General features: G+C 30.3%; 1 protein-coding gene across 2 annotated transcripts; it reads left to right on the forward strand.

Moving 5' to 3' along the window:
- The first annotated feature begins 413 nt into the window (after positions 1–413).
- LOC134716127 (high mobility group protein 20A-like) lies at positions 414–15,153 on the forward strand. Of its 2 annotated transcripts, none has more exons than XM_063578913.1 (11): positions 414–450; positions 4,069–4,262; positions 4,442–4,545; positions 5,390–5,571; positions 6,175–6,254; positions 6,768–6,891; positions 7,765–7,876; positions 8,384–8,436; positions 10,197–10,449; positions 11,238–11,329; positions 12,447–15,153. In XM_063578913.1, exons 2-11 carry the CDS (start codon positions 4,096–4,098, stop codon positions 12,582–12,584), a joined length of 1,305 nt encoding a protein of 434 aa, XP_063434983.1. In that variant the 5' UTR covers positions 414–450; positions 4,069–4,095; the 3' UTR covers positions 12,585–15,153. The 2 variants fall into 2 exon arrangements, with proteins under 2 accessions (XP_063434983.1, XP_063434982.1); XM_063578912.1 differs by having other exon boundaries at positions 417–525.
- The last annotated feature ends 1,375 nt before the right edge of the window (positions 15,154–16,528 follow it).

The raw sequence follows: 16,528 nt of genomic DNA on the forward strand, positions 1-16,528 counted from the left end.
ACCGAGAAGGCATTTATCCATATCCACATTGTTCCTTTGATGCCATAATTGTACAACTTTGCCACAGACCCTCTCTCCAGGCACTGTCATAAGCTGTTTCAAAATCACTTAAAATTACAATAGAAGTTTGGGCTTTGTTAAATCCATTAAAATAGTTCAGTAGAGCCTGATAACCTGCTTATCGTTGTCCAAAAATCGTGTACGTGTGGAATTCCGATTGCTATTGCAATAGAATAAAGGCTATATTTTGATATATTGTAAAGAAGAATCTGACCTGTATCATTCGTTTCATATGCAGCACACTTTGATAATGAATAAGGTGTGATTCTTGGAATAACTTGAAAAGCTAAGTTTTCGGAAACTTGTTCGCACTTTTTCCGTACTTGTTTCAAAAACCAGAATTAGAAAGAATACTTCCGGTTTCAAGAAAGCAGATGATTTTTTTTGGCTGTAAAGTATTTTGTATATATATTTCCTTCTTTGTTGATAGAAAAAGTTCAACACTTTTTCATTTTTTTAAGAAAGGCAATTTAAACGGACACATGTCCTGTTTTTCTTTTAATTCATCTGAAATATTTGTTTGCATTTGAAATAGTATGCTAATTGTCTGAAAAGGTTTTATTTACATTTTTCATTTTATTTATTTTATCATAATTATTCTTCAGGGCATTGTATATATTTCAAGGCATTCCCATAGATCTTTTATAGTTAATAAACTACAGACAAAGTAAAGAATACCCATTATGGTGCTTGTATGAGTTTTTATTACCTTCCATTTTGCAACCTGATTAGTATTAAACAAGCATTATGTACTATGATTAGTGCATTAGCTCTCATACATTCCCAAATTAAAATTTCACATGTTGTTACATAAGAGTTAGTCAAATGTTCAATTATGTCATTTGGACAATTAACCTTGGGTCAGTCAACCTGCAAAATTCATTCTAAAAAAGCACTGCATTGCACTAGAAAATGGTCAATATTCATGATATTATAACATGTATATCTTTAAGGTAAAAATTAAAAGAATAGTCATGATTATAAATCACAAAATTAATATGCAGTAAATTCCTTTCGTAAGTGTTATCATTTTGGTAACAGGTTGTCTATATTTGAGAAACATTTTTTGGATGAGAAGTTTGAAGCATTGTTTGTCTTTGAGTACTCATGATAATAGAGGTTAGATTTGATCTAGATATCATAAATGCAGTCTTCTGCTTCTTCTGCCAGGTAATGGCCACAATCAACGGACTGATTATACTGCCATGGTTTGGTGCGCATATTCGACCACCCCCATTCTCAAGGTCGCTGGACAAAGTTAGAATTGCCATTATTGGTTTGGTCCAGTTAAGTGATATGCATTCCTTGACCAAATGACCTGGTTTTTATACGACCGCAAATATTGCTATCACGTTGGCGTCGTCGTCGGAGTCGTCGTCGTTGTCCGAATACTTTTAGTTTTCACACTCTAACTTTAGTAAAAGTGAATAGAAATCTATGAAATTTTAACACAAGGTTTATGACCATAAAAGGAAGGTTGGTATTGATTTTGGGAGTTTTGGTCCCATCATTTTAGGAATAAGGGGCCAAAAAGGGCCCAAATAAGCATTTTCTTGGTTTTCGCACTATACTTTAGTTTAAGTTAATAGAAATCTATGAAATTTTGACACAAGGTTTATGACCACAACAGAAAGGTTGGGATTGATTTTGGGAGTTTTGGTTTCAAAAGTTTAGGAATTAGGGGCCAAAAAAGGGCCCAAATAAGCATTATTCTTGGTTTTTGCACAATAACTTTAGTTTAAGTAAATAGAAATCAATGAAATTTAAACACAATGTTTATGACCACAAAAGAAAGGTTGGTATTGATTTTGGGAGTTAAGGTCCCAACAGTTTAGGAATTAGGGGCCAAAAAGGGACCCAAATAAGCATTTTTCTTGGTTTTCGCACCATAACGTTAGTATAAGTAAATAGAAATCTATGAAATTTAAACACAAGGTTTATGACCATAAAAGGAAGGTTGGCTTTTGATTTTGGGAGTTTTGGTCCCAACAGTTTAGGAATTAGGGGCCCAAAGGGTCCAAAATTAAACTTTGTTTGATTTCATCAAAATTGAATAATTGGGGTTCTTTGATATGCCGAATCTAACTGTTTATGTAGATTCTTAACTTTTGGTCATGTTTTCAAATTGGTCTACATTAAGGTCCAAAGGGTCCAAAATTAAACTAAGTTTGATTTTGACAAAAAATGAATCGGTTGGGTTCTTTGATATGTTGAATCTAAAAATGTACTTAGGTTCTTGATTATTGGCCCAGTTTTCAAGTTGGTCCAAATCTGGGTCCAAAATTAAACTTTATTTGATTTCATCAAAAATTGAATAAATGGGGTTCTTTGATATGCCAAATCTAACTGTGTATGTAGATTCTTCATTTTTGGTCCCGTTTTCAAATTGGCCTACATTAAGGTCCAAAGGGTCCAAAATTAAACTAAGTTTGATTTTAACAAAAATTAAATTCTTGGGCCTCTTTGATATGCTGAATCTAAACATGTACATGTACTTAGATTTTTGATTATGGGCCCAGTTTTCAAGTTAGTCCAAATCAGGATCTAAAATTATTACATTAAGTATTGTGCAATAGCAAGTCTTTTCAATTGCACAGTATTGTGCAATGGCAAGAAATATCTAATTTCACAATATTGTGAAATAGCAAATTTTTTATTTAATTAGAGTTATCTTTCTTTGTCCAGAATAGTAAGCAAGAAATATCTTATTGCAAGATTTTTTTTTTTATTGGAGTTATCTTTCTTTGTCCAGAATCAACTTAAATCTTTGTTATATACAATATACAATGTATATTCACTTTTTACTACCAACTGATAAATTTGAATAATCTTTACCATTCAGTGATAACAAGCAGTTTTTTTACGTCTTAATATTTTATGATGTATTTAAATGAGTAGTAATTGTTGCAAACTCCATTAGAATATTTTAATTGAGATTAGTTTTGGAATAAGGGAAAGGGGGATGTGATTAAAAAATTGGGTTCAATTTTTGTCATTTGAAATTTCATAAATAAAAAGAAAATTTCTTCAAACATTTTTTTGAGAGGATTAATATTCAACAGCATAGTGAATTGCTCTAAGAGAAAACAAAAATTTTAAGTTCATTAGAACACATTCATTCTGTGTCAGAAACCTATGCTGTGTCAACTATTTAATCACAATCCAAATTTAGAGCTGAATCCAGCTTGAATGTTGTGTCCATACTTGCCCCAACCGTTCAGGGTACAACCTCTGCGGTCATATAAAGCTACGCCCTGCGGAGCATCTGTTTTTTTTAAATTTCATCCAAATCATATACATGTGTATATGCCTTGAAAAAAAATCTTCAAATATTTCAAGAATCATCTCCTCTAAAACTACATGTCATCAACATGTACAATGTACTGGGGCAAAAACCTTCAACTTTAACTGAATGTACCTAAAGGTATCTAGTTAATAATTGTATCAGAAGTTTTGATCCATCAACAAACATAAACCATGGCTAAAATAGAACTTAGTATTGTCTTTTATCTCAAAAACAAAGAATAACATGGGTAGAAAATGTTGATTATAAGTTACATGTAAGTTACATGTATATCAGCTCTCAATTTTCAGATGAATCTAAACACCCAATAATGAGTTGCTACTCCTGACATGACTGAATTGATAATTTTAATGAAATTTTGCATTTTTTGGTTATTATCTTATATACTGTTATACAAATGTAGATAAAGAAAAACTGTAACAGCAAAAATGTTCAGCTAAGTGAGATCTTTAAAAAAAGTTGATACACATGTATGAACAAAATTGTCAATTCATACAAGGGAGTTTTTTTTGCATTATAGGGTGCAAAAGGCGTCAAAAATGTTACACTTTCTTCTATTTATAGGAAAAGTTAACCTTATCATGGATAGAAACAAGTGCCTATGGTTGCTTCCTTCATTTGAACTGCTTTTGGAATGTGGTAGGACAAATGATTATAAGTAAATCTTCTGAAAAAAACATTGAATAATAGTTTTATCATTGCAGGGTAATAAAGAATGCTTGTTGAATATAATGGAAACTAGTTTGACGGAACTTCAGGATGGTGAAGAAAGTCTTGTATGTTTAAATGAACATGACAAACCAGAAATTCCAATTGTTGGAATTTTGCCGACATCTTCAACACAATATTCACTGCCACAGAATTGTCTTGGAATAGTTTTAGTAGATACTTCTTCTAGGTAACTACATTCATGTATATAAGTATTATTATAAATTTAGAAATTAATCTGCTTTACATTATTTGGAATATCATAATAATCAAAACACTGATTTATGTTATTCTAATTATTTTATTCAGCTGATGTTAATAATTTTTTGAAGATTGTAATATAATTTTGAATAAATTGCTATTTTACAGAAATGTACAGTTAACTGCTGATCTTAATGGTGTTTCTTGCAACTACAGCAATGCTACAGAACTTCCAGGGACACAACTAGTACAGTCAACAATAGCGATTCCAGGTAAATGATTGTTTGTTTGCCTTGGAAAAAAATATTCCAAAACACAAATGCATTCCTTTGACTGTTGCACAAAAATATATTTTAACTTTTTTGGTCTTTTAAACAGCAATCCACTATTGTTTTGTCATTTTTGTGTAATCTTTTAATACTAGGCCATCTAAATTTTGTATTTGTAAAGGACAACCATAAGGATATTCTACATTTTAGTTAAGTTTGTTAGCAGTTAGAAAAACTAAATATTGTGTTAACTATTAAAAGTCACACAACTAGAAAAATAGCTACTTCATTTTCAAAGATGTCATCTTCAATATTTTGTAGATTTGAAGGTTAGAAATATAGTACTAATGGCTACATGCTGCCTGTGAAAAGATATTTGTAACCATCATATTTCAGCTTTAAGCTTTAATACACTACTGTCTTTTTGTCTGCAATTATTATGAAGTGTTAAAAACTTAAACATTTGCAATATCCAGAAAACTTAAACAGGAATTCACCTTTCCAGAATCTAATGCATTCTGGGTAATATTTTTAAAATTATACACCAAAACGTAGCAATTGTTTAAAAATATCATAGACAATAGAAAAACAACCAATGTATTATGACATGACATTTTTTTCATTTTGAGGTACGAACAATGAAATTACCCATAGTCCTTAGGATTTTGAAACGGTCAATTGCATAACACTGTTGTCACAGACTCATACCACCAACTGTTAGGATTATAGGCCATGCTTTATATTCTTGCTTTATTCATGATTTTCAAGTATAAGTCTAATTGTAGTGAGTGTTCTATCAAACATTACTTATTTTACACTATTTTAAAGATAAGCTTCAATATTTCAGGTATTTTTCAACAAGTGACCCCATCAGAAATAGATGAGGAACATGTTAATCATGTTTATAGTACAACACATGTAGATAATGTTTGTGAGGACAGTTTAGATGGAGGACATCTTATACAACAGAATCAACTGACTAACACAACAAATCTTCAAAATGGAATGAAGAAGCAGGAGGGACCTGTAGTAAGATATTTATTCCAATAATTGCAGATTCAGATTCAGATTCAGTAGTTTATTATAGTCTCACCACATACATACAAGTATAAACACAATATAATATTAAGTACACAATACAAAAATTTAGAATGCATGTGCCATTCTTAAGAGAACTATGAGAGACTGTTATATATGATTATTAAACAGAATTAAAACATAGATTTTTTATTGTATATGGATAGATGAGGCCACACCTGTGTTGTCCAAACATACACATATCAATCAGCAGATGACTATTCTATACTTAATTTTTACACAAGAGATTTTTTAGTAAAAATGTATGGTCCTCATATAGTTGCAAAAAAAATGCACATCAAGATTTAATCTTGAAGATTAGGTATGACTCATCAAATAAATAACTCAAGATGTGCTCTGTTCTTCTAATTCATAAACAGTTCAGGAAAAATAAAAAAAAGTGAGAAGTACATTTTCTTAATGGTGTATATATTTGCTGTTGTTGGAATTTTCCTCCAAATTATACTAACTTAAAGTAAAAAATCAGTTAAGTAGGGTTTCTGGTGTTCTTATAGAAAACTTTGTATGTAAATTTTATTCTTTTTCTATTTTCAGAAAAAGAAAGGTGGATGGCCAAAAGGAAAAAGAAGGAAAGAAGTCCCTGATTTTATTACTCCAAAAGCACCTCCAACTGGGTAATTTAAACTGTCTTGTACAACTATTAGCTAGTGTTCAAAGTTGTAAGCTATTCTGAAAAGGGAAATCTTTGGTACAATGTATTCAGAAAACTAGTTTAAAGCTAATACATTGTACATAAGTACCAAGTTAAGCTAAATTTAAAATATGTTGTCTTTCATTATGTATTTTTACACCATTCTCCAATATATACCAGTAAGAATCACCCATCTCTCTGTCTGACCATGGGTCTTATCAGCAAAACTCTTTTTAAACAGTTTACTGAGAATAAGCATAAAGAAATATAAACACTGACTCACATGTTACAGGGGAGATAATTGCATTTACTTACTTCATTATACTTATAGTATTGTAGGGTGAGATGTAACCCTTTGTGTGGTTACTCACATTTCTAGTTACTCATGGATTTTACAGATGGTCTAGTTAATTTTGAAAATATTTTTGTTTTATTTTTTGTATACTACGTTTATTAAAAAATTTAGTTTTACTATTCTGTATTACTATTTTTGTAGTTATGTGCTGTTTGCAATGCAAAGAAGACTGGAAATAAAAGAAGAACATCCAGAAGTACCATTTTCACAAGTAACTAAGTTGTTAGGTCATGAATGGACTGCTTTAGACTTAGACAAGAAACAGGTATTTTAACTAAGTAACATTGTCATAGTGTTACAAAATCATATTTATTCTTTTCTTGTTTCCTCATTGTTTTTTGGACTTTTTAAAAAATATCCTTATTCAAACCAAATGACAAAAGGAACTTGAACACAATCCTTTTAGGTTATTTTAGTTATAAAATTATATCAAATGCTGTTACACTGTTACTAAACCTACCAACGTGGCTGTCATTCTTATAAATAAAACAGGATCAAACAGTTAAACCTACCAACATGGCTGTCATTCTTATAAATAGAACAGGATCAAACAGTTGAACCAACCAACATGGCTGTCAATCTTATAAATAGAACAGGATCAAACAGTTAAAAAGCAGCTTTTATGGCTTAGTTTGTAAATATTTAGATTTCTAGTGATTCCTTGTAAAATTTGTGAATGATTAATTTCTTTTCAACTATGAGTCTTGTAAAATTTCTACATTGTTTTTTTTTCTTCATAGAGTGGGTTTTCATATTCAAGTTGTCTATCTATCCATTAATCGGTAGGTCTAAACTGAAAATTTGTCTTTCATGTTACTCTGGTGTCCAGCTGGATATTTTTTTTAAATTGCCGGTATGCAATTTGTTAAAACTTGGAAAAGGGGTAGATAAAGGGAGAAGAAATGTGTACCCTTTATGAGCATGGTGCCTTATTGCAGACGTTCATTTTACAATCTTAATACCTTTTTGTTCATGAAATGGATAATTTTACTCTCTAGGCCGAGTTTAGGTGCATACATGTATGTAATTAAAGCTTGAAATGGATAATTTTACTCTCTGGACAAAGTGTGATGCATGCATGTATGTAATAAAAGTTTGAAATGGATCAATTTTGTTACACTTTTGAATGATTTTGTAGAAATATCTAGATGAAGCAGATGAACTGAAGAAAAAGTATATTGAGGAAATGAAAATTTTCAAAGAATCTGATGCTTATAAAAATGTGATGAAGAAGAAAAGGAAAGCTAGTGGTAATGCATGACATAATAAAAGATTCTAAGACTTATATAAAACAACAGTTTATTTCTATCCATAACCATATCTTAAGAAGCTTTGATAAGTTATTGTAGCCAGATTTTTCTCTATATTTAAAAGTACTTAACTTATCATTGAGAAAATGATTTGTCAATTATAAAGGTAAAAAAATGAAAGTAAATTTACATGCTATTGAAGACACCTTACTTGAGGGTGTCTGAGGTTTTGTTTATTAGATTCTTTTACTTATACATATTACTTTGATATTGGGTTGTTGCCATGGACTGAGAAATTTCTAATTTAGACATTACTGGGATTTGGCAGCTGACAAGTTAAGCTACATTTTTCAATCAATTTGATCAATGCTTTTTAAAAATAAACTGATGATATATATATTACTTTTGCTATTCAGCAGTTATGACCCTAAATTGCTTAACTATTTTGTTAATAAATAGATTTAGAAACTTTCCAAAAGGGTTTTTCTATCACATATTTTTTTGTAGAAAATGGATTGCATGAAGGAGAACTGGAAGGCAGTACCAAAAGTTCTATTGAGGTAGGGTTAAAACAGTTTTGAAACAAGTAAAAAAGTACAAAAGTCCCTAATCAAATGGCAACATCAAAGCTCAATCACATCAAAGAAATGGATAAAAACTGTCATATTACTGACTTGGTACAGGCAATGATTAAGGTAGAGTTTAAGCAGTTTAAAAACAAGTGAACAGACGTATTTACACTTGTATGCAAATTTGTCCGCCATTACTTGAAATCACACAGGTTCCCGTAAACATTGACATCATAATTTAAAATATTTGATGTCACAACTTAAAGTGAGTGTTGCTTGACATCAACAGGTTATTAGGAGGCTATCTAAGGTCATTTGGAGACAAAATTCAGCTAAATACCAAAAGTGAAAATACGTTTATTAGATTTAGCATTTTGAAATACATATTGTTTCTCACACAGCTAACTTTTGTGTAGAAAAAATAAATTCTATGCAATATATTTCCTACTGTTTGCAGATCTTTCAGAATCTCTATATATATACTGGCATGAATGAATTTAAGACTCATTGAATTAAATACATTTAGTTTTGTGCTGTTAGAAGATCCTAAGACTTTTATATTTACTTGCATGTATTAGTTTAATTTTTTGTCTGATTTTTTTTCATCTTTCCTAAACAAGGAGAAACAACTAAGATAACATTTTTAAAACTACTAAAAAATTTCAGTTGATAAAGTTCAATACTCTCTGCAGTAAAACATATTTTTTATAGATTTTTAGTTTGTTGTTCATATATAGTAATAGACTTGTTTTTTTAGAGGCAAACTTTGTTTTTCAATTAGTTGTAGGTTGTTCACCATGTTGACTAGATTATACCCATTGAAGCCAATATGTTTAATTTTGTTGTTGGTAATTCTTTGATAGATACCCTTTTATTTACACTTTGTCTACACTGGGATTATTTGTAGATGAAGAAGACACTTTTTTTTTTATTGTGAATGCTTATAAATTTACTTTTTGTTTTGTAAGAATCAAACTAAGAAGTCAAAATTACTTTGTGTTGTGTGCCTTTTAGTGGCAAAGCCCATATACAAGAGTTGACATGTTTATGTCATAAACATAGAACATAAAATACAGGGCACATAAGGTTCTAATTACTTTGCACTATATTCTATATTCACTATTTTAAACTTGTGTACTATAGGGGGAGTAATGAATGTTATCCCCCCAATACACACATATGTCCTGTGTCATGTCAAAGTGTTATTAAAGGTAGTTCAAGATGAAATTGAGGTCACATCAGCTTGAAATTTAGTACATGTACAAAAAATAATGTTCATTACGATATGAAGATTTTTTAACATGTGCCAAATTTGGGTTTGTGATTCACTGAACATATACATGTGATAGGGACACATGTGGTTCACTGAACATATACATGTGATAGGGGCACACGTGATTCACTGAACATATACAGGTGATTGGGACACATGTGATTCACTGAACATATACATGTGATAGGGACATATGTGATTCACTGAACATATACATGTGATAGGGACACATGTGAAACACTGAACATATACATGTGATAGGGACACATGTGATTCACTGAACATATACATGTGATAGGGACACATGTGATTCACTGAACATATACATGTGATAGGGACACATGTGATTCACTGAATATATACATGTGATAGGGATACATGTGATAGGGACACATGTGATAGTTTTGTGTGTTGTTATGTAGCTGTGTCTTTATTGTAAACCCTCATATCAACAATATATTGTTTTATTATTTCACAGGAAGAAATGAACTGTTTATTCTGTGAAATCTGTGATATGTATTTTACAAGTGCTCATAATAAGAAAGAACATATGTTTGGTCGACTACACCTGCAAAATATATCGGGGGAGATTAGAAGACAATCAACTGAAAAAAATAAACAAAAAGAAGCTGAACATTTTGATACAGAAGATTCTGATAGTGAACAGACTATGTCCGATGGACCTGTGGATATTCAGGGATTTATAAATTCTTTTAGGGCTCAAAATCATGGTATTATTGTCTTTAGATACAATGGATTCATAAATTTTCATGGGATATCAATTTTCATGCATTTTGAGAGTAAAGGAAACTACAAACTAAAATGTTTGATGAAATAAAAAACAATTTATCATATGTTTCTATGTAAACTTTTTACAATTAATGAGAAAAAGTATACACCAAACTTCTATTTTTATTAAATCAACGAAAAATTGGTATCCATGATAATAAATGAATCCACAGTATATTTATATAGGATTTTATAATTTCTGTGGATGTGAAATTAGTTGAAAGTATGATTGAGTGCCAAAATGTATCTTAATTGAAATACATGTATATTGCAAACTATCTCTAATCTTCTAAATAAATTGTTAAATCTTTGTACATTTATGAAACATTGAAGTATTTTTAGTAAATTACAGGATCATAACAAGGCCAAATTTACCTTCTATCATGAGAAGTTAAAATCAGGTTGTCACTACAATAGTAAAATTTGGTACAGTATTTTTTTATTGTGATAAGTAGATGGAAAGTTACATCAATTGTTATTTATTTTATAATCCTGTAGGGTAAAATATACTTTTTAATTATGACTTATTGTGATAATAGCCATTAAAACTTAATTTGGAATTACAAGCTGAAAGAAGATTCCATATAAAACATACTCCTTTAGAAACTTCTTTTTTTCTGTAGTAGCAACAAGTTCCTCATAGTAAAATGAAATAGGAATTTAATTGAAATATACCATATATGCAACAATTTCTATAACCAATAAACATTTACTTTTTCCTTCTTTGTAGAACGAGAAATAGAGATATCTAGGTTAAGGCATACAGTAAAATTAGCAAGAGAAGAAAATGCCTCTCTTTACAAACAAATTGAAGCATTTAAGGTAAGGTTTGCTTACAAACATAATTTGAGCTTAGTTTAGTTTACTATTCAAGATAAAAGAAACACTGTATAGTAATTTGGATTTTTTGGTTAAAGATTACAAAAAATTCTATGGAACTGACCTGACATCAATACTTTTGATTTACACAAAATATAGTGCATTGCTCATAACATTCTATACATATCCTATCCATGAAAATTTGCAGAAGTTTATCTTTGAAAAAGAATGTTGAGATATTTATGTTACAAACTGATACCTATCACCTGCAAGTGCATACCTGTCACTAATATTACTTAATTTGTGCAATGTGCAGGAATCATATATCTCCATTCCAAATTAAAAGTAAAATATCAAAGATGACATTGTGTAAGTAATTTTCAAAATTGGAGTTATCTTCCTTTGTCAATAGTTATAGTTGACTCAACTACAACCAAAGCTTTATACAATGCAATGTTTAATTTTGATATGTTAAAGCAATCTTAACCCGTCAGTGCTTACAAGCAAATATAGAGTTTGATAAGATTTTTTTCTCTATATAAACACTTATATTTATGAGATTCTAATGCAGATGTTTGAAATCGAAGTCTGTACATTGCGCTTACTTAACTAAGAAGGAGAAAACTGCTGGACTGCAAAGTGTCAATAAAATAAATTAATTAAACTCTGTTGGCATGTAAGGTAATACCTAGCAATATTTGAGCAGTCGCCAGTGTAAATATGGATCTGGAAGTGATTGAAGCAGAAATGGATGTGGGTAATAGACAAAATGTGTTTTCTTGATGGCATTTTACCAAAAAAAACCAAAGTGTTGACTTGGTATGGTCTGACAGAATTTAAATCATAAGGGTATTGAACAGAACAGCCAAAACCGTCATAAAGTCAATATTACCATTGCCTATAAACACTACTAGATTTATAAACAGATATATTATTCAAATCATGCACGTGTCAACTTACTAGCTTCAAGGGGGAAATAGTCCATTATGGTAGTTGTATCCACACAGTAAAAAACTTTTAAAAGATATACTAATTGTGAACAGGATGCATATTCATGAGCATAAAGCCAAAAAAAATAAATATCTCACACACCAATTAGATTTATTTATATATTTTTCAGATGTACGAAAACAGATTATCTAATGAAGTAGAAGCTAATAAACAGTACTGTCAAAATATAATTAGTCAGACAGAGACACTTAAAATGATTTCTAGTACATTTAGTGCAATGTTTGGAATACTTAACTTTGAAGTATGACAAAAGGACATACATAGTTTATTCAAGGTATTAGTAAATTGGGACTGTACTGCTGTATATGAAAGAGTCCATTGAAGTTGTTTCTGATCAGGTTCTACACAGCAATCTTTATTTCATTGTGGTGGAAAAAGGATAAGCTTCTCCCATCTCCCATATCTATTATCTGTTCTTCCCTCTCTTCTTCTTTCTCCCTAAAAGTTGTCTCCCTTGTGAAAGCTTTATTTTACAACAAAACACTAGTGAAACTTCATGAAACAAAGTTTCTTACCTGGTGAAAATTATTTTTCATTTTGACAAGAGTTGGGATGACCAACAAGTGTTAAATCTTCAATTTCTGTAATGTAATGTTTCTCATTGGCCAGTTTTCGAATGACAATGATTTGTCAACAGGTGTCACCATTTACCCAGTGTCATCAATATAAGGAACTGCAAACTATCTCAATATGTGGAGGTTTTCCCCATGTGAGGTGTTGACCTGAATTTTGAGATTCTTTATTATATACTGGTACACAGAAAACCTCAAAATAGGCTATTAAATCAGTTAAAGTATTTTTAAGCAAATATATATCCATTCACAAAATAACAGTTGTAGATTAAAAAACACTGATTGCAATATGGAAAAATTAATCAAATATCAAAAATACTGAACTCTGAAGAAAATTGAAATGGAAAGTCCCTTAACAAATGTCAAAATCTAAAGGTCAAGCACATCTAACAAAGTGCATTCAGAATAGTTGGGAAGTAAACTTATCATCATATCAAATAAGTATTGTTTATAGAAGTTGACTAATGATCAATCATGTAAAGTTTGAAATTAACCAGAATACCAGTGTAATATACACTCTTATATGTACTCATGACGATCATTTTTGTAAAACATGTAAAGTTGCAATTTTAAAGAACATTTTGTAAAATTAATCAGAATTAAAGAGTGACATGTTTTTCATCTGATCAAAACTACATGTTTAACATTCTGATACTCTAGTAACCTACAAAAAAGAGGGATATATACCCTCTACATCCAACCGGATTCACCTATCCTTCCACATATTACCTATTAAATTGGTAAAAGTAGGGCAAGAATTGTCAGAGGAAAAGACAACATCTAAGCATCCACATAATCAATTTGATTCAAATTTGGAAAAATTGTTAGGACCTTAAATTTTTGTCATGAAGAATTATGCTGCTTGATAAGTTATATATTTACTGTTACATGTATATGAATCATGGTTTCAGGACAATAACTTTAGTATCATGACTCATAGGAATGTTTTTTTTTATGTTTACAAAACACATGGTGAGTTTATATATATTTATACATAGAACGATTTCATATTTGTTACTCTCAGAGGCCGATATGGTGGGTTTTTTAGTGGGGCCAGGGGTTAAAATCATAAAACTTTGCTCAGTGCTTGGAACACAAAAATCATGCTTGAAATCATAAAACTTTGCTCAGTGCTTGGAACACAAAAATCATGCTTGAAACATAAAATCCAACATTTTGATTGGTTGTACAAAAAACTGACTCAAGGTTTTATGACCGCATGTTTAAGCCCCTCCTTATAATAATTTCTGGATCAGGCACTGATTCTAGAGTTATGCCCTTATTTATTTGAAAAATGTCTCATATGATTGTTCCTAGCCTTTGATGGAGTTAATTTATATATCACAGATAATTGTTCCTATAATGATTTTCCAAGGCATCACTACCAAAATCAGGCTATATCAAGATCCAATACTTTCTTAAGCTATAACTGATTTTCACTCCATATTATAATGATATAATTTGTGTCCCATGGACATATCTGTTCTATATTACTGTTGTTGTATCTATAACTGTTATTTTAAAAATATATATACATGTATGTAGTGCACATGATTCTGAGAATATATGTATGCCAATAAAGGCTTAAGTGCTTATAAATATTTGAATTTCAAAATTTTGTGAACATTTAAGTTTTATATGTTTTACAGAATACCAAAGAACAACTAAAAATAAATTGATTTCAGTCATCGATCACAAAATAAATAATTTAAATATCAAATCACTGATGATGGCCTTTTTACACTCATCAAGGATGAGAACAAGATAAACAATTTAGATATGAAATCATGGCCTTTTTGCACTAATCAAAGAGTTGTATCCTATACAAATCCTTGCACTCATTATTGAATCACTGTGCTTCAAAATAGCTTTACCTGGCAAATGTGTGCAATATTTGTCACTGGAATTTTTAAAACAAACAACAATCAATTAATCTATATAGTTTACACAGAATAACATAAATAGAATATGAATAACGCCCATGATGTAGTGCCTTTTCATACCATTGCAGATTTTATGAATTTTTAATGCTGTAATATTTAGGTTATATCATAGCTGATCATAACTTTATAATGTATCATAGCAACTAATTATTAGTAATTTGTTATTTTCATACATGCACAGTGAAAATAGAACTTATTTAATATTGACTTTTAAATTGAGACATACATTAAATACTCTGTAGAAGAAGCTTTCTGAAGATTCTTCTGAAATTATGATTCCATGAATAAAAATTAATTTAAAGATGCAATCTGAAGATAAATAATAAGAATTCTTCTTATATCAATTAACATATTCTACTGTAGAAAAGTCTTTAGTATTGTGTTCATTTGATTTTAATTTGATGAATGTTGCTTGTGTAAAGGTTTTTTTAATGCCCCATCTAAGGACATTATTATACGACTGCAAAATTTGAAAAAAATTCATCGTATATTGCTATTATGTTGGCGTCGTCGTCTGCGTCATCGTAGTCCGAATACTTTTTAGTTTTCGCACTCCAACTTGAAAAAAAGTGAATAGATATCTATGAAATTTTAACACAAGGTTAATGACCACAAAAGGAAGGTTGGGTTTGATTTTGGGAGTTTTGATCCCAACATTTTAGAAATTAGGAGCCAAAAAGGGCCCAAATAAGCATTTTCTTGTTTTTCGCACAGTACCTTTTGTAAAAGTAAAAAGAAATCTATGAAATTTTTACACAAGGTTTATGACCACGAAAGGAAGGTTGGAATTAATTTTGTGAGTTTTGGTTCTAACAGTTTAGGAATGGGGTTCTTTGATATGCTGAATCCAAACATGTACTTAGATTTTTGATTATGGGCCCAGTTTTCAAGTTGGTCCAAATCAGGATCTAAAATTATTATATTAAGTATTGTGCAATAGCAAGAAATTTTCCATTGCACAGTATTGCGCAATAGCAAGAAATCTTCAATTGCACAGTATCGCGCAATAGCAAGAACTATCTAATTGCACAATATTGTGCAATAGCAATTTTTTTTTTAATTAGAGTTATCTTTCTTTGTCCAGAATAGTATTAAGCAAGAAATATCTAATTGCACAATATTGTGCAATAACAAGAACTTTTTTAATTGGAGTTATCTTTCTTTGTCCAGAATCAACTTAAATCTATGTTATATACAATGTATATTCACTTTTTACTACCAACTGATAAATTAAAACAATCTTTACCATTCAGTGATAACAAGCTTTTTTTTTACATCTTAATATTTTATGATATATTTAAATGAGATCAGTTTTGGAATAAGGGAAAGGGGGATGTGAAAAAAAAATTGGGTGGGGGGGGGTCAATTTTTCTCTTTTGAAATTTCTTAAATAAAAAGGAAATTTCTTCAAACATTTTTGAGAGGATTAATATTCAACAGCATAGTGAATTGCTCAAAGAGAAAACAAAAAAATTAAGTTCATAAGAACACATTCATTCTGTGTCAGAAACCTATGCTGTGTCAACTATTTCATCACATTCCAAATTTAGAGCTGGATTCAGATTGAATGTTGTGTCCATACTTGCCCCAACTGTTCAGGGTTCAACCTCTACGGTCGTATAAAGCTGCGCCCTGCGGAGCATCTGGTGGTTTTTGGTTTGCAAATCCGTCCATAT

Source organism: Mytilus trossulus, chromosome 4, assembly GCF_036588685.1.
Source record: "Mytilus trossulus isolate FHL-02 chromosome 4, PNRI_Mtr1.1.1.hap1, whole genome shotgun sequence".
NCBI classification, from domain to species: Eukaryota; Metazoa; Mollusca; class Bivalvia; order Mytilida; family Mytilidae; genus Mytilus; species Mytilus trossulus.

Excerpts from the sequence above, each read along its gene's own strand:
- LOC134716127 (XM_063578913.1), top strand. The coding sequence starts at position 4,096 with ATGGAAACTAGTTTGACGGAACTTCAGGATGGTGAAGAAAGTCTTGTA. Across the intron at positions 4,546-5,389 it reads GTCAACAATAGCGATTCCAG|GTATTTTTCAACAAGTGACC; the intron begins GTAAATGATTGT and ends TCAATATTTCAG. Across the intron at positions 5,572-6,174 it reads AGAAGCAGGAGGGACCTGTA|AAAAAGAAAGGTGGATGGCC; the intron begins GTAAGATATTTA and ends TTCTATTTTCAG.